Source organism: Bos grunniens, chromosome 5, assembly GCF_055505025.1.
Source record: "Bos grunniens cultivar Pamir isolate PY7600 chromosome 5, Bosgru_T2T1.0, whole genome shotgun sequence".
Lineage (NCBI taxonomy): Eukaryota > Metazoa > Chordata > Mammalia > Artiodactyla > Bovidae > Bos > Bos grunniens.
This window is the reverse complement of record NC_141169.1, coordinates 57,023,543-57,048,599: the sequence shown is the minus strand read 5'-3', so window position 1 is coordinate 57,048,599 and position 25,057 is coordinate 57,023,543. Positions and strand designations below refer to the sequence as shown.

Genomic DNA, 25,057 nt, shown 5'->3' with positions numbered 1-25,057 from the left:
CCTCAAGCCAGAAGCAGGTGGCATCCATTAGCAGCTGAACTGTGGCCACTTCTTAAGGCACATGGCAAAAAACTGCCCAAATCTCACAAAACAAAACCCCCCACAGCACTGCCCAGTGACAGCATTTCCATATTATCAGGCTGGGGGAAAGAGCCTGGGTTAGAGTAGGAAGTGGGAGAAGGGAATTGAATAAGGAAATCAATTTCATCTTGAAAGCTCTGAAAAGAGAGGGGACGTGTGAATGGCTTTTTAAGTGGCATCGTTAAACCTGGGCAGAAAGGTCGATTGGGCAGAGCAAACCCCATAAATATAAACAGATGACATTTATGTCTGGCAGAATTGGTTTTTGTTTAGTTGTTTTTTTTTTTTTAAATCACTGAGGTAGAAAACTGATAAGGCTTCTTCTTTACCATCTGGAATGAAATCTATGGAAAGGAATGTCCAGAGAAATAAAATTCCTCAGGCATCTTTCCCAAATTACAGGCTATAATCCTACAGTATCTTCGTCTTTTTCCCTTTTTTGGTGGGGGAGAGGGTTATCTTCAGGAAGTGGGGAGAGAAAAGAGTTATCTCTGCTTTGGAAAGCCCTCAGCTACAAAATGAGCCAGTAAGGACGTGGGAAGCTATTTCTGTGTGTACCTCACTCTGGCCACGCTGCTGTGCCACTGTGAGTTGGGAGTCTGTGCATAGGTTTCACTGCCATTTCATGTCCGTGTGCATCTTCCCAAGACAAGCCTGCAGAAACCTCAAAGGACCTGCAAGTCATTATTTCTGTGGGGAGAAAACTATTTCCTAGGGTTATGGTTATATCTAAAATCATAGTGAAGGAATTAAGGTCCCGGCCTGGGGGTAAACTGGGCAACTACAAAAATGTATTAATAAACCAGAACAGTTGCTCCAGGAACAGTCAATCCTAATCCCTGCCTTTATTTTTGGAAAAGTGACCATGCTGCTACATGGGAGAAGGGCGGGTGACTGTCCTCTGAAGGTGACATAGCAGCCCTTGTGGGCAATGCTGGCCTTCTAGCTTTCCAGTAAAGGCCAAACTGGAAAGGAAGGCAAAAGAAGCACTTTTCCTTTTCTTCCACTTCCTCTTAAGATTCCCATGACCTGGGATTGAAGATTTTTAAGATCAATGATATGGTGAATAGGTCTCTTAGATGATGTGGGTAGAATAGAGGGTCATCATCTAGGAAAAGTACAAGGGGTCAGTCAGAAGCCTACGTCAATCAGGGTGGCTAGAAAGAAAGGAAATATACTAGAAAATTCTAAAGCAGCAAAGAAATGAGATGATGAAGAGGGTTTTGTCTATTTCTATTAATTTGGGGAAGAGCCTAGATCATCTCCTTCCAATTCCAGTCCAGATCTCTAGTGCCAACTTTCAGAACCAGTAGCTGTTTCAGTTTACTTATCATTAGGTCCACAGTAGGTACTGCAAAATTATTTTCACTTGATTTGTTTCTAATTCAAAGACCTTGTATTTGTATATGAAGAGGTATAAATGCAGAGACCCAGTAGATATACTGATATACCACTAAGGATTTACACAGAAATTCACATACAACTATACCCATATGCACACGCACACACTTATCTTAACAAATAGGAGAGAAAATGCCCTGCGGTATCAAGCACCACCACAGGCTACAGCAGTTCTTGGAGCTAGTTTCTATCATTTCCATACCCCATTGGGAATTTCAAGGTCAACTGCCCCTGGCGGACACTAGGAGATACAGCTGGAGAGACCAATAATGGAGTAAATAGTAAGGGTTGTTGAATTTTAAAACCTCAGCCTGTAAGAGATCCATGGTTGGTCTGGATAAAGGCAGAAGTTATTAATCCTTGAAGCTAAGAATTGATCAGGTCTTGTGAGCAAGATTGATTCTGGAATCTATTCCACAGCACCCAACACAGAGTACAGAAAATCTTATGTGAAAAATATTCCATTTCTAAAATATGAAAAACTGGCAAAATACCTTATCTCACCAGAAGAGGGCACTCTGACATTCCCACTGTAGAGAGGAATGAGGAAGGCTGGAAGCTACCTTAAGACCCCCTTGCCTCCAGAACCCCTGAAGTCAATTTAAATGCAGTGCAATGATATGTCAGGGTAGGGTGAAAGGGAAACAGCAGTTGTTCTTGGTATATTGGGGGGGTTTTAAGCAAAGACAGACAAGCTGTGTATCATTAAGTGTTTTCACCTGGGATAACCGGCCCCTCCAAAGAAGGCCTTTTTCCTTCCACTGGAGGGAAAGGAACGGAGTACAGAAACCTGTTGAAAATGTGTCCGAGGATGTAGCAGGGGTTACAGAAAGTGAAAAGACCCAAGTTCAAGCTTTAGGATTGTGACCTTACACAAAATGTATCCCTCTTTTGAGTCTTAAATTTTCTCTTCACAAAGCTGTGGAGAGAATTAAAAGGACACAATGTATGTGAGTACAAATGAAAAATTGCTAAACAAATCTAAGATACAATTTTAAAAGCATTTTATCAGCCTCACTCACACTCCCAAGAGAAAAGAAAAGCTATTTACAGGAAGAATGAGTGCAAGAGACAGAGATATAAGCACTTTATGTTGTAAAGGCATGTGAGTCGTCGTAATCCAGTCATAGTGCTGGATTTAGCAGAGAGGAAGAAACAAAGGAGAGAGAAAGGAAACAAGGAACCCAGTCGACATGTGGTTCCCAGGGGGTAGGGATCAGGCAAACCACCTCACCTCTTGAGGGGGTCAATTTCAACACCTCTGGAAAACACCAGTCAGCCAGGACTTTGGTCTTTCCTCCTGATGAAGTCACAGCTGGGGACAGAGCCAATCCCTGAGCTTTCTCTGCCCTACACAGTTCTACAGCACAAGTCCTTCAGCAGTGTTTTGCTCTCACCAGTGCCCAAGACCCCTCCATTCTTTATGCTCTTACCTGAGTACTGCTGTGGCATCTGTGGTGGACTGCAGGGAGAGGGAGACTGAGGCATCTGGTACTGCTCAGAGCCAGGAGGCTGCAGAAACCCCACAGAAGGGCTGGGGAGATGGAGAAGAGGGGAGTGGTAAAGCAGCAGAGGGAGCAACACAGCTCCCGGCAGACAGCTGTTGCCTCCTGGGCCTCCCCTGTGGGAAGCCAAGGCAGCTCCAAGCCATTCCCAGACCAATTTGCCATGCAATTTCTAAAATCACTCATCAGTTCAAAGTTAATTATATATATTTGTACTTGATCATCTTTCAATTAGGAAGCTGCTAATCAGTGCTACAGATGGAATGTTAGTGACACATGCTCTTCCCAATAGTGTAGAAACACCAAATACATAACTCATGCGAGTGTATGCGCACGTGTACACACACACACACACACACACACACACACAAATACACATACTCTCTCTCTCTGTGTCTCTTTCTCTCAGAAACACAACAGAAACGCAAAGACAGTGCCAAAAACAGACACTCAGGGCTAGAGTGCTAGAGAGAGATGGGCAAAAAAAACAACTAAGGAGATACAGGATATTTTCTTAATGGCAAACACAGATCATCAATTAAAGAAAAACGGGAAAACCTCACAAAATTCAAGACACATTAAAAAAAAAAGACAGAAATAAACATATGTACACTGAGAGACACAGAAATACATCGACATAGGCCCAGACTTGAGTTCTAATCCCAGCTGTGCTTCTACTAACTAGTTGTATGACTTTGAGTAAGTTTCTTAATATCTCTAGCTGGAATTTCCTCATTTATAGAAGAAGGGCACAAAATAAAACAAGGGGAGTGGACTAGATATTTCTAAGATAAACTTCTATCTCTAAAATTACATTCATTATACTAAGATATACAAGCTTCCCTGGTGGCTCAGTGCTAAAGAACCCACCCACCAATGCAAGAGATGCAGGTTCGATCCCTGGGTCGGGAAGATCCCCTGGAATAGGAAATGACACCCCACTCCAGTGTTCTTGCCTGGGAAATTCCACAGACAGAGGAGCCTGGCAGGCTACAGTTCACGGGGTCGCAAAGAGTTGGACATGACTTAGCAACTAAACAACAACATACTAAGATATATAAACAGACAAAAGAGATAACACCTCAGATTCATCCATGGCTACAGAGGTACATGGAAAAATTTACATATGTATACACCAAACTGCTTTTTTAAAAAATAATAAGCAGTCTTTATTTCATAGTTCAGAAAAACAAAAATTGGGGGAAATTATAAAGTCTCTGTTTCTGAAGTAGGAATTTTTTCCTGCTAATGAATTCTTATGCAAATATCAAATTAACAAGGAGAATGAACTCCCTCATGTTCTAACTGCTTGGGGGTACCCCTGATCTTTTTAAAAAATAAACATTTATTTATTTGACTGCACCAAGTCTTAGTTAAGGCATGTGGATCTGGTTCCCTGACCAGGGACTGAACCCAGGCCCCCTGCGTTGGGAGCACTGAGTCTTAGCCACTGGAGCACCAGGAAGTCCCTACCTCTGGGATCTTTACCCCTGCTTTTCTTTTCCAGTGGAATAAAAACCATGGTGCAAAAGTTGCTAAAGGTCTGCGGGAGATGCACCCCGTCTCTCTGGGAGCCCTCACCTTGTACCGTTCTGCTGAGCTGGCGGGATCATGCTGTAATACACTGGAACACCCGCTGCTGGGAGGGCCCCCTGCACAGATTGGCTTGCAGGGACCAGCATGGGTTGCTGGAAAGGCGGCTGGACCACATTTTGTGAGTCATTACCCACTGGGACCTGGGTGAAGACAAGAAAAGAATGACCACTTTTACTCGAAATGAAGTCATCCAAAAAACAGCTTAGTCATCTCTGGACAGGGACACTCTAACCTCCTTCCCTACCTTTAGAAATCCTCTTACTCTCCTCACCTAAAGGAAACGCTGAGTGCTACCTCCATTCCCCCCTCCTCTAAACGTCACCTTTGGGCATCTGATGTACAGGAAGGAGCCTAATTTTCTCTAGATTCTACTTTTCTGGGCATATACTCATTTGCATGGTATAAAGACCAAACAATTTAAATAAAGACTCTTCTCAGACTCTTTTGACCTTCTTTCAGAGAAAGAAAACCTAAAAGTGCTAGAGGTTAAAAAAAAAAAAGTGCTAGAGGTAAAGTGAACAGCGTTAGTGTTTGAGTTGTCAGACTCGAGGACAGACGTGGGAACTGTCCTCCTTTTCCTCATCCCAAGGACTGGGTGGTTTCCCCATTCAGAATGCACCCACTTGGTAAGAAGGCAGTGGAGTGTACTGGACCACCAGGCCTTGCATCTGGCCCCCCATGCCGCTCCTCTGGTTGCTGAGCAGGCCCTGGTTCTGTGGCTGCTGGACCCCAATCATGCCTTGGTAAGCCGCTTGCTGCTGGTTAGGCATCATGGGCTGTAAACCTAGGGACAGGCAAAGCAGAGAAGACATCAGCATAGCCTCAACAATGTTTAGGAGGTCACACTCTCTTAGTAATTTTCCTTCTTTTTTGGAGATCACAGGTTCCTTTTTAGGACCCTAACCATTCCGGCCACTACTCCCCTTCCCCACCGCTTTTTAAACAGGGAAAGTAATTCTTCCCCAGTTGCTGTCCTTCCCTTACTTGCTGCCTCCGTACAGTTCCTCTTACCAGGCTGCTGGGATGGCTGAGGCAGCTGCTGACCACGCTGGGGGCTGTATGCCACCGGGTGAGACAGAGGTCGGTATTGCTGGTTGGAGTTGGGGTACTGTCCAGGAGAATAGTAAGACACCTGGATCTATGGTGAGAGGAAACAGATGTATGATAAAGCCCCTCAAATTCAGCCCCAACATCCCCTAACTATTAAATACATCACAGTCAATTCCAGAAGTCTGTAAACAAATATTTTGGGTTTGCAATTGCAGCATTAGTGTACAAGTTTGAAACAGAAGAGGAAGGACTTGTGTTATTTGATAGATGTTTCTGACTACAAAGACAATTCGCAAGAGAAAGGTGGGGAAACGGAGGAGGGTAGCGGGCAGGTATCTCCTCTGGTCTGTCTAAACTAGAGGAAAAAAGAAGGTTTATAATACTGGATAAATTGAATTCATGATTTAGACTGGAAACCCAAACCACTCACCTGTTGAGGGGGCTGCATGTAGCCCTGGGGTGGCAGGACTTGCTGAGTAGGTGGTGCATGGCTAGAGGTGGAATAGTTGGAAGTAGGGAGGGGCTGCCCTGTAGAAGCCATGATGAAGCTAGTCTGCTGAGGGTGCTGGGAGATAAGTGGGGGCTGGAACAGAGCTGAGGATGGGTCAGCTGCTTCAGTAGAACCTTGGCGACTAAGGCTCATTTGTCCAAAGGGGTTGCTGAGATCATCTGCCTGTTGAGAGAGTGGGGGAGACCTAAGGACTGAGGTCATATCAAGCCCCAGGTCTCTGGCTTCAACACAGACAGACAGACAGAAATAGTAACCCTCTCTACCGCCTTCCTTCCTTACACCAATTTGGGATATTCCTACCTCTGTGCCCTGGGAGGTACTTTTTAGCCCTAAGCCTCTGTCATGTGGTATTTCAAATTGCTATGAATCGAAAGCTGTTTGAAGCCCAACTCCAGAGCCAGTGTCCCTACCACATATGAGGTAACAATGGCCACTCTGATTATGATCTTTATTAGAATTAGTCCTGGGGAGACGGGAGCAATGATACAACTTCTATATATAGAAAAAACAGGACTATTTAAGTCTTTCCATTTCCTGTCTTCCTCATGCCTCCAACCATGCAAAGGGCCTATATGTTGTCATAAATCTCTTTTTTATAATAAAGGACCCAGATAACACCTTGTGTGGCTGATCAGTAGATTCATGTGGCTCCCCAGCTCTGCCTATGCATTGGAAAGACTGGTGGGATCCCAGCTCCTGCTGCTTATCTCTTTACTCCCTCTTGAAGTCATTTCCACCTCTGTTCTCTGACACTTGCCTAGTGTTTTCCTGCTCTTCAGAAACCACTTCCAATTCTCACCTCTGAAAGGAGGCCAGGGTGAGCAGCTGAGCTGGGGAGAGAGACTGACTGACTAATCTGTAATTGCCTTCTCTCTCAGCCCTCTTCTCCAACCAGCAAGGGTGAGGGTGTTCCATCTCTCACTTGTATGGTGACAGGTTAGTCTGTTAACTTTAACTTCATCTCTTTTGCTCCATGGATAGTAATCAACATACACATACACATGCAGAGCAGAAGTTCTGCAAACGAAACTAGTAGAAACAAAAGATAGTACTTTCCTGTGGTTTCACTCAATTTTCAGGGATCTGATCTTAGCTATTTTGCTAACTTAGTGGGGAGGAACAGACGACAAGAGCACTGGATTGCAGTTACTATTTTGAGGTTCATATTCTAGAACTTTTCAGTATGGAGCTAAGAGGTGGGAGAAAAGAAGGGATTCTAGTGAAAAAGCAGACAGGTGTGATTAACACAAAATTTGAAAAAAGTCAGGGCTCCTATAACCATGATAGAAGTCACCAACTATGAGACAGACCAGATCTTTATAAAGGATTTGTTGTCAGGGTACAAACAATTTAAACAGCACATGCTATACAACAGAAGAGGATATTCTTTATGTAAAACAGGGAAACATTTGAAGCTTTTACCAGTGGTACCAGAGAAATATGCAACTGTGTTTTTATTTTTAAAGGGAATTATAGAGAATCATTCTCTACAGTACAGAATAAACTGCGTTCCTCCACCATGGCCTGGGAGCAGATGAGATGAAGAAGGCACGTGGCCGAGAGGACAAGGAGCCCAAGTTACATCAACATCTGATCTTGTTCCCCACTCCTGAAACTCAGAGGAACTCTGTTCTCTGTCTTACATTTAGGCATCTTTGATGCCTAAAGTACTGTGAGGAGGTCACTAGAAATGAAGTATAGTTCAGCCTGTGCCAGCTCCTAAAGAAGAAATATGTTCCTAACAATGGTTCTCTAAAAAGCATAACTGCTTTGCAAGGTTGTCACAGACTGACCCAGACATGCCCATAGACACAGGCCACACATGAACAAGACAAAAAGGTGGAATGGAGTTTATACCATGTTGTACTGCTGGGGCGGAGAGACTGGCAGAAGGACTTGGGGACAGGAGCCTGGAGAGAACTGAACAGGCTGCGGAGAGGGCTGCAGAGCCGGGACTGGCTGTGGACCAGCAGTGAGACATGTGGAAAGGCAAGAGCAAAGGGAGGTATAAGGAGAGGCAGGGGTGGGGGTGCAGGTGAGGCAGAGAAGGGGAAGGAAAGGGAAGGAACAACAAGGTTAATTATAAGAGAAATTTCACATGAAGAGTAAGGCAGCTGAGCAGGCTGGAGACCAAGTCCTGGACTTGGTCTCTGACAAACAGGCAATCTCCCCTACCAGTACAGACTCACTGCAGACACTACCCCGTTAGCCACTCAGAACTCTGTAGCTGCTGTTTACAATCTTAGGACTCTCAGATCCAGGGTTTGCCGCCTGATTCTAAACACAGCTTTTTCCCTAAGCATTTTTCCTGGGCACAGGATTCCTGGGGAGCATAACCCGCCTTGAGAAGGGATTCCTGCTTCAGTAGGAAGGGTCATCCAAGGTCTAGCTCAGCTCTCCCAGGCAGGCTCCTGACTTCACACCACAGCTCTCTTGAAGGAGTGCTCATTCACAAGGATCATCTCCCTCCCGAGGGCAGAGAAGGAAAAATAAGCCAGTTCATGTGCTACTTCCTCCTGCTCCATGATTCTTCTGTGCTCCCCCAGGCTGAGAGAGCAGTATTAAAAATGCTCCCATAAGCAAACAGGGAGGGATTTAGGAATAAAATAGAAATAGCCTAGTTTTAGCTTCTGTTCCTTGGGTTCCTTCACTTGCCTCAAGCAGGAGGACTTGTTTATTAGGAACATGGTGTGTTCTAAACCAACTAATAGGGAGTTATTTTTTTCTCTCTTCTTCCCCTCCAGTCATTTCAATCACCTCATCAGCTCTCCAGTCATAGCTTCTGGAGCCCTATGAAGAGAGGGGGAAATAACACTGATATACACTGCTCATTTACATACACTTATCTCATAACAACCTCAAAATTATCTGATAGGGAGATAACGTGTATTTGCAATTAAGACAATAGGGCTCAGAGAAATTAAATCACATACCCAGGATCATACAGCTAATGTGGCAGAGCAGGGAGAGGAACCTAGTTTTGCCTGACATATGTTCTTTCCACTCCACTCCAGAATAGGGAAAAGGTAAAGGAAGAAGTCAAACAATTACGTAAATATCTTGTTTGAATAATTCTCCTTCCTCCTTTCAAATTTAGAGTATTAAGAGTTAGTTGTGGGGGAACCAAGGCATCAAGATATATATCTACCTGCCATTTATCTCCTGGGAGACCCTTTCAGAGGGGATTAACAGCTCAAGAGGCAGATAGTCCAAAAATTAGAAGACTCCCAACATGGAGAATACTCCTGATATCTGCATTGAATACAATGTAAATCATCTTGGAAAAAGTTACCGATTTTCGACTGTGTGACCTGAGTGAGATACTGCCACAGCCTTGAAAATAAGCTCTCAGCAACTCTGGCACACCTATTTTCTGGAATTGGTGACATTCCAAATATAACTGCTGGCCAACCTGCTCAGCATGAGCTACCTGTGCTGGTAACTTTTAGACCCATTTTCTATGATCCTAATCCATTTCTTCCTCTTGAGGGATGGCCTGCCATATTTCAGGCCTTACATTCTCTGGGGGACAATGGGAGACCTTAGGGACAGTGAAATGGTAAAATAACTGCCTGTTTTTCCTCATGTTTGTGAGTTTTGAATAAAAAGTGAAGAGAGGGATGGAGGTTCAACAGGGAGGGGATAAATGTATACCTATGGCTGATTCATGTTGAGGTTTGACAGACAAAATTCTGTAAAGCAATTATCCTTCAATAAAAGAAATTAATTAATTAAAAAAAAGTGAAGAGAAAAGAAACAATGCTCTTCTGTTCATCCTCTCCTGACTGAGGAAGGGAGTGGTAAAGGCAAGCGTTCTCAGTGCTATTTTTAAGTGAAATCTACCACTATCCTCAGCCACAGTTCTCTTCTTGGAGAGTCTCAAACTCCAGTTAGGGAACTTTGAAGAACCACAGGGAAGCCAAAGACTGGCCCTGGGGGACATGACTGCCACCTACTGGTGACTTCTGGGCTAGATCATTGCTCTTGGATGCTGACTGGACTTCAGGGAGAGGCTCAGAGGACTCCTTTTCATAAGGTCTACTCTAAGTTAATTGGCCAAAAGGTAGCCACTGGTCCTTTAATCCTCACAATCACTCCCTGGTTTCAAACGTTCTACTCATATGTGATATGGAAGCCTGCTCTAACAGGAGGGGCTGCCAAGAAGGGAAAGAGCATAGTTTACCCGGAACTGTTCCCCAGGCCTGGGGCAAACGCTTGTTGCTACAAAGCTAAAGGTTTTTCTTCAAAAGGAAAAGCTTTAGGGTAAGCACAGTGGTGTGTGTGTGTGGTCACTTCCTTCATCCCCTGTTACATACCACTGAGAAATTAAATGGTAAGTATTCTGGGGTTTAACAACTTGAGTTTGGAGAGCCACCAGTGTTGAGAGACAGGGGTAAAGAGAAAGGAAGAAAGAAAAAGGCAATAGGAAGAGGAAGAAAGGGATAAAGAGAAAAGGAGATATATATATAGTGGGTATATATATTATATATTATATATAATATATATATATATATTAGCAGCTACCATGAGTGCTTCAGAGACACCAAAATTAACCAACATAAGATTTTTTAGTTTGGAGTTTGTGATCACAATTAAGTGCAAGAATAAATTTCTGAGATCTCTGTACCAAATAATGTTCCTCTGTCCCCAATTTACAGGACCTAATCTAGCACTGTACTGCCTGGAGATGATCAGTCAATATCAACAACTGACCCACTGACCCTCAAGACTCAAGAAGCATGGAAAGAATCTGAGTAAAAGTTTGGGATTTAGGGCCAGTCACCTGAACAGTCTATCTAAAAGTTTTTCAGTCCCAAATGGTTATTCTCTTTACTTATCTCTTTATCCCCCTCCCACTCTTGCTGTCTGTTTCTAGATATGGATGGATGGAGGAGACAGATGGAAGACTAAGAGGGAGACAAGGAAACAGAACTGTATCAAAATACATACATTTTAGAAAACTCAAAAAAATATACTGGGACCTTAAAAAAGTAAAGCATATACACAGAAACAGCAGGGGATAGCCAGAGGGAGAGGTTCAGAGTTTACTCACTTACAGGTCTAAATTAAGACACAGATGGGGAGAGCACACACACATGCTATGCTTCAGTATGGAGTGAGGTAAGCTGATGTGAATGAGACTTAATGAGGTGGTAGAAAGACGGCGGGTGGTAGAATAAGAAAGAAAGTCAGGCCTATTATAGAGAAACTGATTAGGGACTGAGATGAAGGACTTGGAATGACTGGCATGTGTGTGAAGCTACAAAACAGAGTTTCCTAGATCTTCACTGTTCTTTATTTTAGTTTCATTTTCCAATATACTGAATGGGGTAGTGATGAGCCATTCTGGAGTGTTCCCTCTCTAGTTTCCAATTCTTGGGGTATCAGTGCTTAGGACTTCTTCTTGTACCTATGGAAGAGATCTACCTGAGGCCAAGCTGGACTGAGTACGGAGGTAAGAGTCTGGGAGGTGAAACGAGAACTTAAACTGCAGCAAAAAAAAGTACAGACATATTGGCTTCCTAACTACCAGAGAATATTTCAGGAGAAAGTGCAGGCTCTATTCACGGAAGAAAAGAGTAAGTGAAGATCTCAGCACAGTTCTCCTCAGAGTATTAAAGAGACTTTAAACCTAAAACACGTAGGAGGTTCCAGTTTAAAATAGGATCTGATTCTTATGCTGATCACTTGCATGGTCTCCACAAAAGCAAAACTTTCTCAAACCCTAGTTGGTACCAATGTCCAACAGCCCCACAACAGAAAGAGAAAGAGAGCTCTTTTATGGCATGGGAAACAAAGACAACACTGGGGGGGGGGGGTTTGTGGTTGGGCTTCCTAGATGGCTCAGTGGGTAAAGAATCCATCTGCAATGCAGGAAATGCGGATTTGATCCCTGGGTGGGGAAGATCCCTTGGAGAAGGAAATGGCTATCCACTCCAGTATTCTTGCCTGGAGAATCCCATGGACAGTGGAGCCTGGCGAGTTATAGTCCTTGGGGTCACAAAGAGTCAGACACAACTGAAGTGACTGAACATGTGCTTATGGTACATGAGTCTTGATAAGTGTTATTTACTTTTCCCCAAACACCAATATATAAATATTTGTTTATGGCTCAACAGTCATATAAATACATTCAGCTAGACTATGGTGGGAGCTGTGATCTTTTCAAGCTCCATGTATGGACGTAGGAAGTAAAATCACCTTGAAATTACACAGGATGTAGAGGGAGACAGAATACAGCAGAAATATGGGATAGGGTAAAAGATCCCGCTGACAATTCCCAGAATGAAGAGAAGGAAATATAAAGCTGGGGAGGGGGGGAAACCTCCTAGGCTGACTCTACTAAGAGCCCTTTGGCCAAACCTCTGCCCTTACTCCTCTCTCCCACAACAAACAAACAAGAAGTGGGGGAGAGAGAGGCATGTCTCCAAAAACAGATCTTTCCTGCCACCCACAGTACAAGAGACATGACTGTACTTCCAGAGCTTGCTTGAATCAGAGTTGGGGCGGGGGGGCTCCAACACTGAGTGCTGACTCACCTGTGAAATCATGTGATTATTCAAGGGTGGCTGTTGTTGAGGCGTGGGTGGGAGAGCAGGAAGTTGCTGCTGCTGCTGCTGCTGCTGTTGTTGGGCAGTACAAGGGAGAAGGCCCCGGACAGACTGGGATGAGGTGACCTGGTTGCACACTTCTGGGGCACCTAGCGCCATACCTAAGGCAAAGAGGAGACCCAGCAAGAGTTGTAAGCACAAGCCATGAACATACCACCCCTGGAGGGTCCAGTCATAGGGCCTGACTCTTTCCTTGCTGTCTTCCTCGTCATTCCCCTTCTGTCTATATCCCACTGTCTTAGGAGATCCATGCATGAGCACAGATGCATTTCAGATGTCCTATTGATGGGAATCCTCATCTTAGCCGGTTTCCACTCCCCAGTGTCCATAACCATCTTGACTGTCAAGGTTAGGTTTTGAAAATGAACCCCTGGAGTGCCTAGAATCTGTCCATCATGATTAGACAGCTGGAAAAATGAATGTTTGCTTCCTGGGAAGGTATATATTCCTAGTCCCTTAAGAGATCTGTCTTCTCTTTTCATTTCTTCTCAACTTGCAGCATCTCATAAAAGTTGCTGAAGGCAACCTCCAAGTACATGCCTGTGCACACACCACCCCCGACACAGCCATAATCCAACTACTCCCCTCATTTCCAGGCTGTCCAAGTCATGAATGCATTTACTCAAAATACTTTTACAGAATATGTACTACGTGAGGTACTGTACAATGAACTGAGGATACAAAGGTAAAGGAAACACAGTCTTTGCCCTTGAACAGTACAGGATCTTCCAATGGAGATAGACATCCACGTGATTACAATCTGATAAGGATAAAGGGCTTCCCTTGTGGCTCAGCTGGTAAAGAATCCACCTGCAATGTGGGAGACCTGGGTTCCATCCCTGAGTTCTGAAGATCCCTTGGAGAAGGGAAAGGCTACTCACTCCAGTATTCTGGCCATGGAGAATTCCATGGACTATATAGATCATGGGGTTACAAAGAGTTGGACACAACAGAGCGACTTTCACTTTCAAGGATAAAGGATGCATCAGTGACATGAATAAAGTTGTATGAAAGCAAAGATTAGGAACCATAACTCTTGGGAGGGTTAGAGGGAAGGATTTAAACAAGAAGTGGCAGAAGAGACAGGTTTGAGGGATGAACAGAGACTTTTCAGGCTGAGAGGAGACAAAGCTAATGCCATACTCAGAAAATGGTTGGAGGGTCAGGAGAGGATGAACGTTCGAAAGTAAGACTGAGATGGCAAACTGGAGTCAGGAAGTTATGCTATATTAAGTAATTTGGATTTTATTACACAAGAAATGCAGAACCATGAATGTTTTTAAGGGAGGACTGATGTGATTAGATCTATGTTTTAGATTAATAAACTAGCTCAAAACAGGGTTGAGAATAGGAAATTCCCTGGCAGTCCAGTGGTTAGGACAATGCACGTTCACTGCTGAGGGTCCAGGTTCAACCTGGGGTTGGGGAACTAAGATCCCTGCAAGCCACACAGTGCGGTCAGCTGAGGGTAAAGCAGGGAAACCAGCTTGGATAATGGCAGAGACAGTGGGATTAGAAAAGAGGTAACAGAGAAGCATAAACAGAGGCAAAGTCTTTGCCACTACTGATGTCTTTTGAGGACAAGACCAACAGAACTTTGGGGATGAAAGTCAAATTCTTCAGAGGCAGGAGGATGGTGAAATAGCAACTTACTGGGTAAAAAGAGCTGAATGGCCCTCTGCTAAGAGTGCAGCAGAAATCGATGGAGAAAAGTTACACAGCAGCTCAGGAGAGCTGATGGGTGCTCCCAGGCTGGAAGGTGGAACTCATGCTCCTTTTCCATGACTGGGCTCCAGAGAAGCAGTTGCAGCAGTGATGTTTAAAATTTCAAGCCTATTGGCTGCTACCAATTAATTACAAAAATACAAACTGTAAGGTTCCCTCTACTTTACAAACCCTCTTTATAGTCTCAGGGGCCTCAGAATCATCCTTATTTTAGTACACAACCTGAACCGGGGTTGACACGGCCGTCCCGCCTTGGTCAGAAATCACGTAATAATCTAATCCCAATCAGTTTTTTTTTTCAATTAGGAAAAAAGGTTAGAAAGGAAATCAGAGAAGGAACTCAAAGGACAATGGATCCAAGAAATAAAACTTCCCCTCATCTGGCTGTGTTAGGTTTCTGGGACACAATATGGGACAAGTGTTTTGTTAAAAGTAACTATCAGTGATGTTTTGCAGAAGATACACAAGCAGTGATGGAAGGAGAGAAGCTGTGGTACCTGGCCTGGAAATCCTTCCTGCACTGCCACCTTTGCTGCTCCCGATGCTGTCACCCCGGGTGAGGATGGAGATTCCACTGAAGCTGCTGGCTTTGGTGACAGGGGGCCGCATGCTCCGGACAGAGCCATCGGAGTCCGTGCTGCTCCAAGGCCGCGGCTCCAGGGATTTGAGTTCGCTGTCTGTGCTGCTCTGGCGGCTGCTTGAGGTGCGGCTCAGCCCCTCACGGTTCCCCCTGCAGAGACCACAGTGGTCAGAGCACCTCCCACCTACCACTTCAGCAGAAGGGCTAGGAGAGAGTTCATTTCTATTCTTTCAGTAACAGAGAAGGGGTGAGGGTTGGGGAGAATGGACACTGACTTCGTGTTAGTTGGCTGGCCAACCAAGACTTGATGGGAGCAGACAGAACAAGATCCAGTACAGTACAAAGAGCACAGAGGCAAATCTGGAAGACAGTGCGCTGGCAACTAGTTCAATACAGCAGACCAGAGGTGGACGGGAAACCATGTACATGATGCTGAGATTGGCTGCGGTCTCTTCCCCTGGCCCTGCAGGGATCCCACACATGCAGGAAATAGTGGGGAGCATAGGAGTACCAGTTCCTTCTGAGAGTTCTTGAAACAAAAGGACTCCAAGAAGTTACTATTGCTAGAAGGCAGGAGTAGCCAACAACATGGATAAATCTCACATCAGGTCTTCCATACAACACATGTCTGAGCCAGCAGATATGTTGCTTACAGCCACTTTTTCAGGGTTGGGAAGAAGAGTATATTGACTAAAGGGGCACTGAGTCTAATAAAGAGAAAACTCAGTCTGATAGTCTGGAATCAACCCAACCTGTTTTGTGGAAGTCTTGTGTTAGTATCTGAGAACAATTTATTTCAGGGTCTCTAAAGGCTGACATCCTCAGCACAATCAGGTAAACATATCCTTAGGACTCAGGATGGCAAAGAGGAGGGGGCTGCCTGCCTAGCTGCCTCCATATTAATAACACTGTTGCCCTTGGTAAGGCACAAGGCTACTAAGAAAAGGGATTCATCCTCTTATTTTACTCTGGAAACATCAGGGTTAGCCTGATACTATAATTACTTTAATTATAAACAGCTGTGCTCCTCAAGCTATCTGAGGTTAGCCTGAAAACCCTCAGTGTTGACTCTTACTGCCACTTAATTGATAAGCAATCAACAATCAGGAATTTTCCTTTCAGATCCCCCACCACTCCAGTAACTAATGACCCAAGAAAACCAAATGATAACAATTATAACAATTTTGATATGTATGCCGGGGAGCAACTGAGCAACAATCATGGTAGCTTGGGTTCCCTCCTTTTCCCACCCAAAGCAAACAATACTCTATCCCAAAGCCCACAGCTCTTCAAAGACATCAGGCTCAGAGTTATTCTAATAAAGAAAGTTATTTTTCTTAAGGGGGTAATATTAAAGAAAATACTTTTCTTTATTAGAATATCTATTCCAAAGATACTGTAGGGAAAATAGACAAAATATCTGCTAGGGTCACTATTTTAGTTTTTAGTCAATCATGGGGGGCTAAGACACATTGACCTAGATTGTTAGGGACATGCTAATTCTCTGAATCTTAAGTAAATGTATTGATACATATACCCTCAATGCTTCTCTCTATACAGTTAGAATAGAAGACTGGAAAATATTAATGTTTCCCCAATGCTTTACCCCCTTTTTCTTGGGGATGTCCAAAGTAGAATGGGAAACAAGACATAAGAATAACTCAGGGACTCTCCAGGAACAGAACCAACCTGAAATAAGAGCCAACAGCTCAAATCTACTGACTGGACTCAATAAAGATGTGTTTGTCTGTGGGATGTGGGAATACAGCAGCACCAATGAATGAGGCTGCTCATTAGACATTAGAACTTGAATTCTGCAAGACAAGCCCTAATGGCCTTTTATATCTAAATTAAACACTATACTTTCTATTAGAGCAATTCTGCCATTTATGTTCTTTTTCTACCAGGGATAGGCAGTGAAATGAGTCGACTTTAAACCAAACACCTGGAAAACTTGAGCCAAACTGGCAGCACTTCTGTACTGATCCAGTTCCCCCAAGACAGTAATGGCTTAGTGCTCAAATGTGGACTGTCTGATGATCTTCTAACCTGGGTTAGTACACTACACCCCTGAGAGTTGGAGAATCTAAGTTGAGTCTGGACTAGGAAGACAGATCAATTCTATTCCTCTACAACCAAAGCTAATCTCTAGTCACATCTTTGTACTTCACTAAAAATAAGGCAATTAGGGAAAGTCACTAGATCTAATTCTAAGCACTAGACTGGACTGTGTATGTGTCGGTGAGATGGAGGTGAAGGACAGAGACATTCACACTTGATAGCACAAACAGGAGATGACTTAGTTTTTACAAGTAAATTTAGTGCTGGTGAAAAGTCCTGTTTATTGGTCTTGGGTAGAGAGGCCCATGAAAGAGGTGGCAATAAGCATCAGTAAACCTCAGGTAGCTTATTTATCAGTGGCGCAGTGGAGTAGAATCTTCCAAAGAACAGAGAAGTTGCCATAGTTATTATTATTATTATCCACATTATTGCTAACGGAGATAATGGAATCTGATATATCAGTATTCGTTTCACACACCTGGGAAGAAAGGTTTAAAAGTTAGAGAAAATCAGCTTCTAATCATTTGAGCTCTGGACTAGTACCCAAATAGAGGAAGAAGTTACCCCCTGAAGAGTCCACGGAGCTGCATTTTAGATGACCTAGATCTTTAATCAAAACTCAGTATGGAAAGCAGTAGCTTAAAAGGAGGTCTGGACAGGAGAAGGCTGCACCTGCTCACTAGCTCCTTCAAGCTATTATCTGCACAGTTTGATGCAGCCTGATGCTCCACGGCACTAATAAGGGCATCATTCTTATCAGTGAATCAATTAGGCGTGATATTTATAGACAGCTTGTGTAGTGCGGTGAAAAGAACACTGGTGGACAGAGTCAGTCCCAGTTTTGCCACTTACAGCCATGTAAACTTAGCTAGCTACTTAATCTCTCTTGCTTTTATTCTTTTACATGTAAACCAGCTCACCAAATCAGGATATTCAGAGAATTCAATGAGATACAGTATACTGTGGCAACTATAAAGTGCTGCACATTGTCACACACACTTTTAATTTAAAAGTTCTGTTTATTAAAGGTATTCTGGAATGGTTGCAGAGTAAGATTCTTTTTAAGGGGGACTCTATCTTGACTACCACTGACGACACAGAGCCCTTTTGCCTGGGCTTTCAGATGGATCTCAGGGCAGGCTGGTCTAGGAGAAAGAGTTCAGAGATGTGGAATGGGAGATAACTCTCCTTCCCAAGAAGGGTTGAAATCTTGCTATCCCAATTTCCACATGGTTTAATTAGCTCTAGAAAGGGTGATAGAGAAGAGACTAGTAAAAGGACTTTAGTAAAAGTACTGGGGATGACAGTTGTAACTAATGTGTGTTAGTGAGCACATATCAAGCTTAGGGGGCTTCCCTGGTGGCTCAATGGTAAAGAATCCACCTGCAGTGCAGGAGACCTGGGTTCAGTCCCTAGGTTGGGAAGATCCCCTGGAGGAGGGCATGGCAACCCACTCTAGTACTCTTGCCTACAGAATCCCATGAATAGCAGAGGCTGGCAGTCTGCAGTCCATAGGGTCGCACAGTTAGACACGACTGAAGCGACTAAGCAAAAGCAGCATCAAGCTTAGGATTGAGAAAAGACATAAACCCTTTGTAAAGAGTGAGACCTGAATCCTAGCATTAAATTGTCAGGTTTTCTGTACTCTATAGTTTTTCTGTTGATAAAATGGAAAGTATATACTTAAAATGAGTCGGTGTCAGGATATGGTCCTAAAGTGCTTCTCTCACGTTGCCTTTGTAATTGTCTGGGATGGAATTGAGAGACTGAGATGAAGGGAGAAGCTCACAACTGCTTTGTGGAAAACGGAGAATATGAGGCACAGGAGAAGTTAGTATAGTAGCTCTCAGCAACATTAAGAGTAAGTCATGGACAATTATATAAAGGACATGCCCTAAGTCCATTCTAAGGCCTTTCTGAGCTCATCTTACACGTTACATTTTCCAAAGAGAAAACCACACAGACAGAGGTGTTCATATATTTTTTTAAATATGTGTGTGTACTATTCCTTCTTAAGGATACAAAACATTCCCCTATGCTGGGTGAGGGATAAGTTCTTCACATCTTTCCATAGATTTGGAAAAAGCAGCCAAAAGACACCTGTTCTTTTACCTTAATAGGCTTCCCTTGTGGCTCAGCTGGTAAAGAATTCACCTGCAATGCAGGAGACATGGGTTCGATTCCTGGGTTGGGAAGATCCCCTGGAGAAGGGAAAGGCTACCCACTCAAGTATTCTGGCGTGGAGAATTCCATGGACTGTATAGTCCATGGGGTCGCAAAGAGTCAGACATGACTGAGCGACTTTCACTTTCAAATACATGCTGAAATCCTCCAAAAATGCTCAGTTTCAGCAAACTTCTGAAACAGAGCAGTACCTATCCTAAACATACTTATTTGGTCCCCTTCATCACCTATCCAGGACTTACAGCGAAATCAGCAACAATAAAAGTAAAGTCATTGAGCACTAGCCATTTTTTTTAAATGGGGAAAATATCCAATGTTGCAAAAACCACAAACTGACTTGTTCCACAAGCAGCCATGCATGGAGCAAACTTACTCCGCTGAAAAGATTACAGCAAAACAAAATAAAATTAAAACAAACAAACAAACAAAAACAAGGAGAGATATAGACCACACAGAGGTACCTAAAAATCTGCCTTCTCTTGTGAGAGCTAGAAGAAAAGGCTTCTTTGGAGAGTCTGTTGGTTAACATCAAAGAAAAGCATCATTACAGGATTATATTAACCTCACTGACAAAGCTCAATGAGAAGCAGGGAACATGCTAAGTGGTACTAACCTGATGTCATTTAGATATCCGTTCTGGCCAGTCTAGGTGAAGGGGAGAAAACGGAAAATAACTTATAAGAAAACAGCATGGCATAACCAAAAAGGGTGTCCATGATGCTATGAATACCCAAGGTCCTCAAACCAAGCTCACCCCCCAACAGGGAGAGAGGGAGCAGGGACAGGATGACCCACACCCACACACCCAATCTGACTTCTCACCTTTAATGGGAAAGCGCATTCAGAGTTTTTAGCCTTCCCACAGAGTGTTTAAAAAGAGAGGTCAATGAAGGTAGGAGTATGGAAAGGAGAAAGAGGAAAGTATTAACCTAACTATTAATTCCTTTTTAGTTCTAAATTTATTCTCTCTATAGGTAAGCTGAGCATAATAACTGGTGTGCTTGGTCCTAAAGAGTATTCAAAGAAAGGGAAAAGGGAGAGAAGAGAAAAAAATTTAGTTTTTTTTTAGAAATCATCCTCAATCTCTATCCCATTTCTGTCCTCTACACTGGCCAAAATGAAAGACATTCTGACCTGACACCCAAGGAGAGTAAGAAATTGGGGAAGCAGGTACTTTTCAGAGCCTAGAAAAACTGAGAAAATTAAAAGCCTGAAACATTCCTTTTGGGGATCATTTCCTGACAAAGCCACTGAGCTGAGTGAAGTGAGCATTATGGTGGACTCCCAAGCCTTAGAAAAAGGTACAGAGAGTGTCCAGCTGCTGAGAACAGGGGCCTTCATGCAGAGCAGAGCCTGAGTGGGGCAGCTTTCCCAAACACAGCTCAGCTCCAGAGAAGGCTGTAGCAGCAGCATTTCCATCCAAACACCCTTCTTGCCACTTCCCTTTCTTTTTGGACTGCCTCTTCCTCCCCTCTGCGGCAACCCACAACTCCACCCTTAATCAGTTGCCTTTGATTGGCCAGGTTCTTTCCTCTCCACATGGGAAATCTTTGGCATATAGTAGGCTTTGGCCATTTCCCCCTGCCTAGACCTTTTGAGATTCCTGATGCCTCTACCACAGCAAGAGTTAGGAAGTGCTAAAATGAAAATGATAAATTCATAAGGATTTAACAAAGAGTACACATATTAGTAGAGGCTTGAGAGACTAAATATCAGAGAAAAAGGAGAGAAGAGCTTCCTTTGTTATGGTAATAGAGATATATTCCAGTGTTGTACATAATAAGCCCTAATATCCTATGAAAAGTTACTTGTGCTTTCAGAATGGCTTTGCTAATGGCTGGCATGGTGGAACAGTCATTTTCCATGTGTCAGTGAAGCAGAGGAGCACATCACAGGTAGCTATGCTATGATGTCACGGGAACTTCTTAATTTAAAAAGCCCAGAGCAGAGCAAGCTATGGAGAGGTGGTTTACTTAAGGGGTTAAGAGCATTGACTCTGGAGCCAAGGACTGCCTGAATTCAAATATCGGGTCTTTCACTAAATAGTGGTGTGATCATAGGTTACTTAACCTCTTCATGCCTCAGTCCCTCATTTCTAAAATGAGGAAGATAATGTAACCTATCACATAGGCCTAGTGTAAAGATTAAATAAATTTATGTGTGCAAAGTGTTAAGGACAGGGTCTGAAAGATAATAAGCACTGTATGAATGTTTGCTATTAACTTCCACCATTCTGCCCTGTCCACAATTTAGGGTCCTCACCAGCTGTAGCCATGTACAAATGACCACTCTCCTAGCATTCCACTCAACTGATTTTCAGATAAAGTTAGAAAAACCCTCTCTGGGCCACAGTTGAATAACTGGGAGGATGGGTTTTTCTGACTCAGAATGGAAGGCTACATTACATAAGAAGAGTCCTTCTCCTCAGACTTTAGGCCAGAAGGTTTGCTGTGTATCTGACCACAGTGAGGCTCCTTGGAACAACTGTGTCTTCCAAGACAATGGAACAAGTTCACAGAGGAGTTCGGTTTGTATAAGTTAGAGACAATATTTTTCTGAGCTAGGTGATGATGAGAAGATACATTATTTTTTTTTGTCTTGATGAGGGAGAGTGAGGAAGTGGGAGGGGAGCAGTGTGCATCTAAGTATTGATTAGAATTGGCCATCTTCTGATGACAAAGGGAGGCTGGCTCTTCTTCGTTTGCTAATTTGACTGTAAGATGGTGCTACTATCTGGATCACATATTTTCTGGAGATTTGTTTCTCTCTTGCCTTTCCTGAATTCCTCCTATACTTCTGTTCAGTCTGGTAGGCAAAGGCCACCAGACACAGGGATACCAAGTATATCTGATATGGCCAACAGTTCTTAAGAATAAAGTTGCCCATAACAACTCATGTTGCCTTTTGGTCCATGGAGCAGGCCTATTCTAAGAAACAAGGTAAGAAATATAGGAAGAAAGAGACTTCCTATTCAGGTCAAGACTGTACGGAATAGTGAGTGTACCCTCTGTGCGTGTGGAATGTGGAGCTCAGAGAATGGATGCCACATCTGTGCTCTGATAATCACCAACATAGCCTAAAAATGAGCCAGACCAAACAAGATGAATGTATATAGGCTGTGTAGACACTAAGTCTTCCACTTAGAAGCAAAGACACCTAAAATAGATAGTGGAAGTGAAAGAGGGTAAACGGGAGGAGGGTTTGACAGGCAAGATCCAGGGCCCTTCCGTAAGCCCTGCCAAAACCATTTCTATTTTCAGTCTAATCAAATCTACCAAATTCAGCCACTCCATTTGTTCTCTTTATAGGTCATATGCATTAACGATAATATGAATAAAAATCTGCAGCTTCCTAATAAGCTACATTTAATTTTAGAGATCAAATATGGGGCTGGCTGATGTTGGTTAAAAACAAAATCAGAAAAAAACAACAAAACATATATGGAGGGTTCATTCCATTCACAGTTCCAAAGATTAAGAGCTAAAAGCTAGGGGCTGACAACTCTCAGAAGCTACACTTACCTCTCGGGCAAATATTCTCTCTCGGACCCTTTGATATTCCTCCTCTCTCTCTTCTATTGACTTGCTCCTCCTTCCATCCTGCAATGGAACTCTGATCTAGATCGATGAGCAGAATTAAGCTAGTTAAGTTCTCCTCGTACTGCAAGCTCACTGCACACCAGCAAGGAAGAGAAACCGGGAGAGTTTATAGTTGCCATCAAAAAAATGGAAAAAAAAAAGAAATAAAATTTCCAGTGTTGGACAGGTTTCACTGGGTACATCTGACCATGCAGTTTGGGAGATCAGGTTTTCTGGATGGTTGGGGCCTCACCAGCTCCCCACCCCCCCAACCAGAGTATCAAGAACAGTAACTTTTGATAAGGATTAGGTTGCTTCCTTATGTAGCAGGGTACTTTCCAGTCGGTAAGGATGAAGAGAATCGCCCACAGAATAAACAGCATTGCTTTGGAGGGAAAGCAAGGGATAGGAGGAAGCTAGAAAAGGAGAAGAGACAGGTATTTACCAGAGCTAAATTTAGAAGAGTTTTTACAGAACTAGCACCTGATCTTATCCCTTCTTTAGTCACTGATGCCATGGCCTGTAGATCCAAGTCACACAGAGCTCAGCAAAGAGGGCCTTGCAAGTGAAAGCCCAAGGGCGAAGCTAAACTCAGAGTTTAAGCATTTTTTCTCACCTTAACTACAGCTACTGGAGGGAGGGAAAGGGTGAGAGCTTACAGAAATATACAGTAGAAAGAGAACACAGCAACACGAAGAAGGAAAGAGAAGGAAAAGGAGAACAGAAAGAAGGACGGACAGGGAAGGGCAGACAAACAAGTGCCGCGAGGAAAGCGAGAAGCTCAGTGACAGAACAGAGGACAGAGAGCCCTGCATTCTCAGAAAAACGTAGTCAGGAGACCAGAGGGGATGGCTGGGCAGACCGCCACCTCTGCAAGCCTACCCCCCACTCTCCACCACCATCTTTTCCCCTCTTAGCCTGGGAGTTGTGAGCACTGTCCTGGGTAGGATGTTACAGAATGTCCTTTTTCCATACTGCTCTTGAAGGCAAAGTGTTCTGAGGGAGGTAAGTCATCAAATGCATGTCATCAGGTTATAAAAGATTCTGACCTTCAATCCAGAGGCTTTTAAAGTTTCAAATGAAGCAACCAAGGAGACCACTGGTCTAGGCTGATCTTCCTGATCTTCACCAATTGCCAGAAGTAAGCATAATTTCAGGAGTATCAACTTTTGACTAGATGTAGTTCTCACTAGCCTAAAGAACCTAAATTCTACTAAATGTCCTTTTTACCAATCCCATGCCAAGAAGATAAAGGACCTCAAGTGCTATATTGTCCTTAGCCTCTAGGACTGGTTAACCAGTGGCAGAACAGATAGAGCATAATGGGCTTTGAGGTCAGGCAGAATCTCAGCTCTGCTACCTCCAAGTAATGTCACTGGCAACTAATTTAACATTTCCTAGCTCAGTTTACTTATATTTAAAACGGGGCTAATAATCCCCATCTAGACTGGGTTGTGGAGAGGATTAAATGAGATAATGAATATAATGTATTTAGAACAGAGGCTAGCAGAGGGAAAACACTCAATGAAATAGCAATTACTGTGTTTATTATTAATATCACAGACAGAAAGTGCATAGAGCCTACCCTATTATGGATCAAGCCTGAAGCCGAGAGATGAAAAGTTCACAGTAGGGAGAGATTCCATCCCACCCCAATGTGCCTCTAGGCCTGAATAATTCCTGATCCACAGAAAAGGGGTTTTGGGAAAATGGAGAGAAGGGCATCAGGATGGAAAGGCTCTTTCTCGTTTTTAAATTTTATTTGTCTTTTGTATGTTTCATTGTTTTCAATCAGACCCAGCATGTTTGTCCACAATAGATACTGGCACTTTTCTCAAAAGGACTCCCTCAAATACTCAAGTAGCAAGCAGGAAAAGTCCTGGTCTCAGGACCAGACAATATTGAGAGGAAACTAATTTTGACTCTAGAGGTAAGATATTATTAGAGTTATTATGAATTAGCAAGACTAATTTTATTGGCTTTACCCCACCATATTATTTAAACTGTAATCCTGGTTCTCTACCTAACCTCCTTTGGAGGCCAAGCAGAAGCAGGCTGGATCTTAACCCTGTATGAGGCTAGGAAACTAACTCCAAATAATCACTATGTGAAGGATGCGCTAGAAGTCAGGGCAAAAGCCAGGCCCATAAATGAAGGGATGGGGCAGACTTTTC

At 43.4% G+C, this 25,057-nt stretch overlaps 1 protein-coding gene across 50 annotated transcripts in view; it reads right to left on the bottom strand.

Annotated features, from left to right (window-relative positions):
- R3HDM2 (R3H domain containing 2) overlaps positions 1-25,057 on the bottom strand; it is a 163,050-nt gene that overhangs the window by 7,679 nt on the left and 130,314 nt on the right. For 10 of the 50 annotated variants that reach the window (XM_086400396.1, XM_086400398.1, XM_086400397.1 and 7 more), the window contains 9 exons: positions 22,827-22,922; positions 19,919-19,950; positions 14,978-15,210; positions 12,684-12,856; positions 6,064-6,306; positions 5,595-5,721; positions 5,207-5,367; positions 4,569-4,723; positions 2,916-3,016 (listed from right to left, as the gene is read on the bottom strand). In XM_086400396.1, coding sequence (XP_086256522.1) covers positions 2,916-3,016; positions 4,569-4,723; positions 5,207-5,367; positions 5,595-5,721; positions 6,064-6,306; positions 12,684-12,856; positions 14,978-15,210; positions 19,919-19,950; positions 22,827-22,922 — 1,321 coding nt within the window. Of the gene's footprint in view, positions 1-2,716; positions 2,798-2,915; positions 3,017-4,568; positions 4,724-5,206; positions 5,368-5,594; positions 5,722-6,063; positions 6,329-8,001; positions 8,104-12,683; positions 12,857-14,977; positions 15,211-19,766; positions 19,821-19,918; positions 19,951-22,826; positions 22,923-25,057 lie in introns of all 50 variants that reach the window. The other 40 variants (XM_086400407.1, XM_086400408.1, XM_086400405.1 and 37 more) reach the window with 17 other exon arrangements.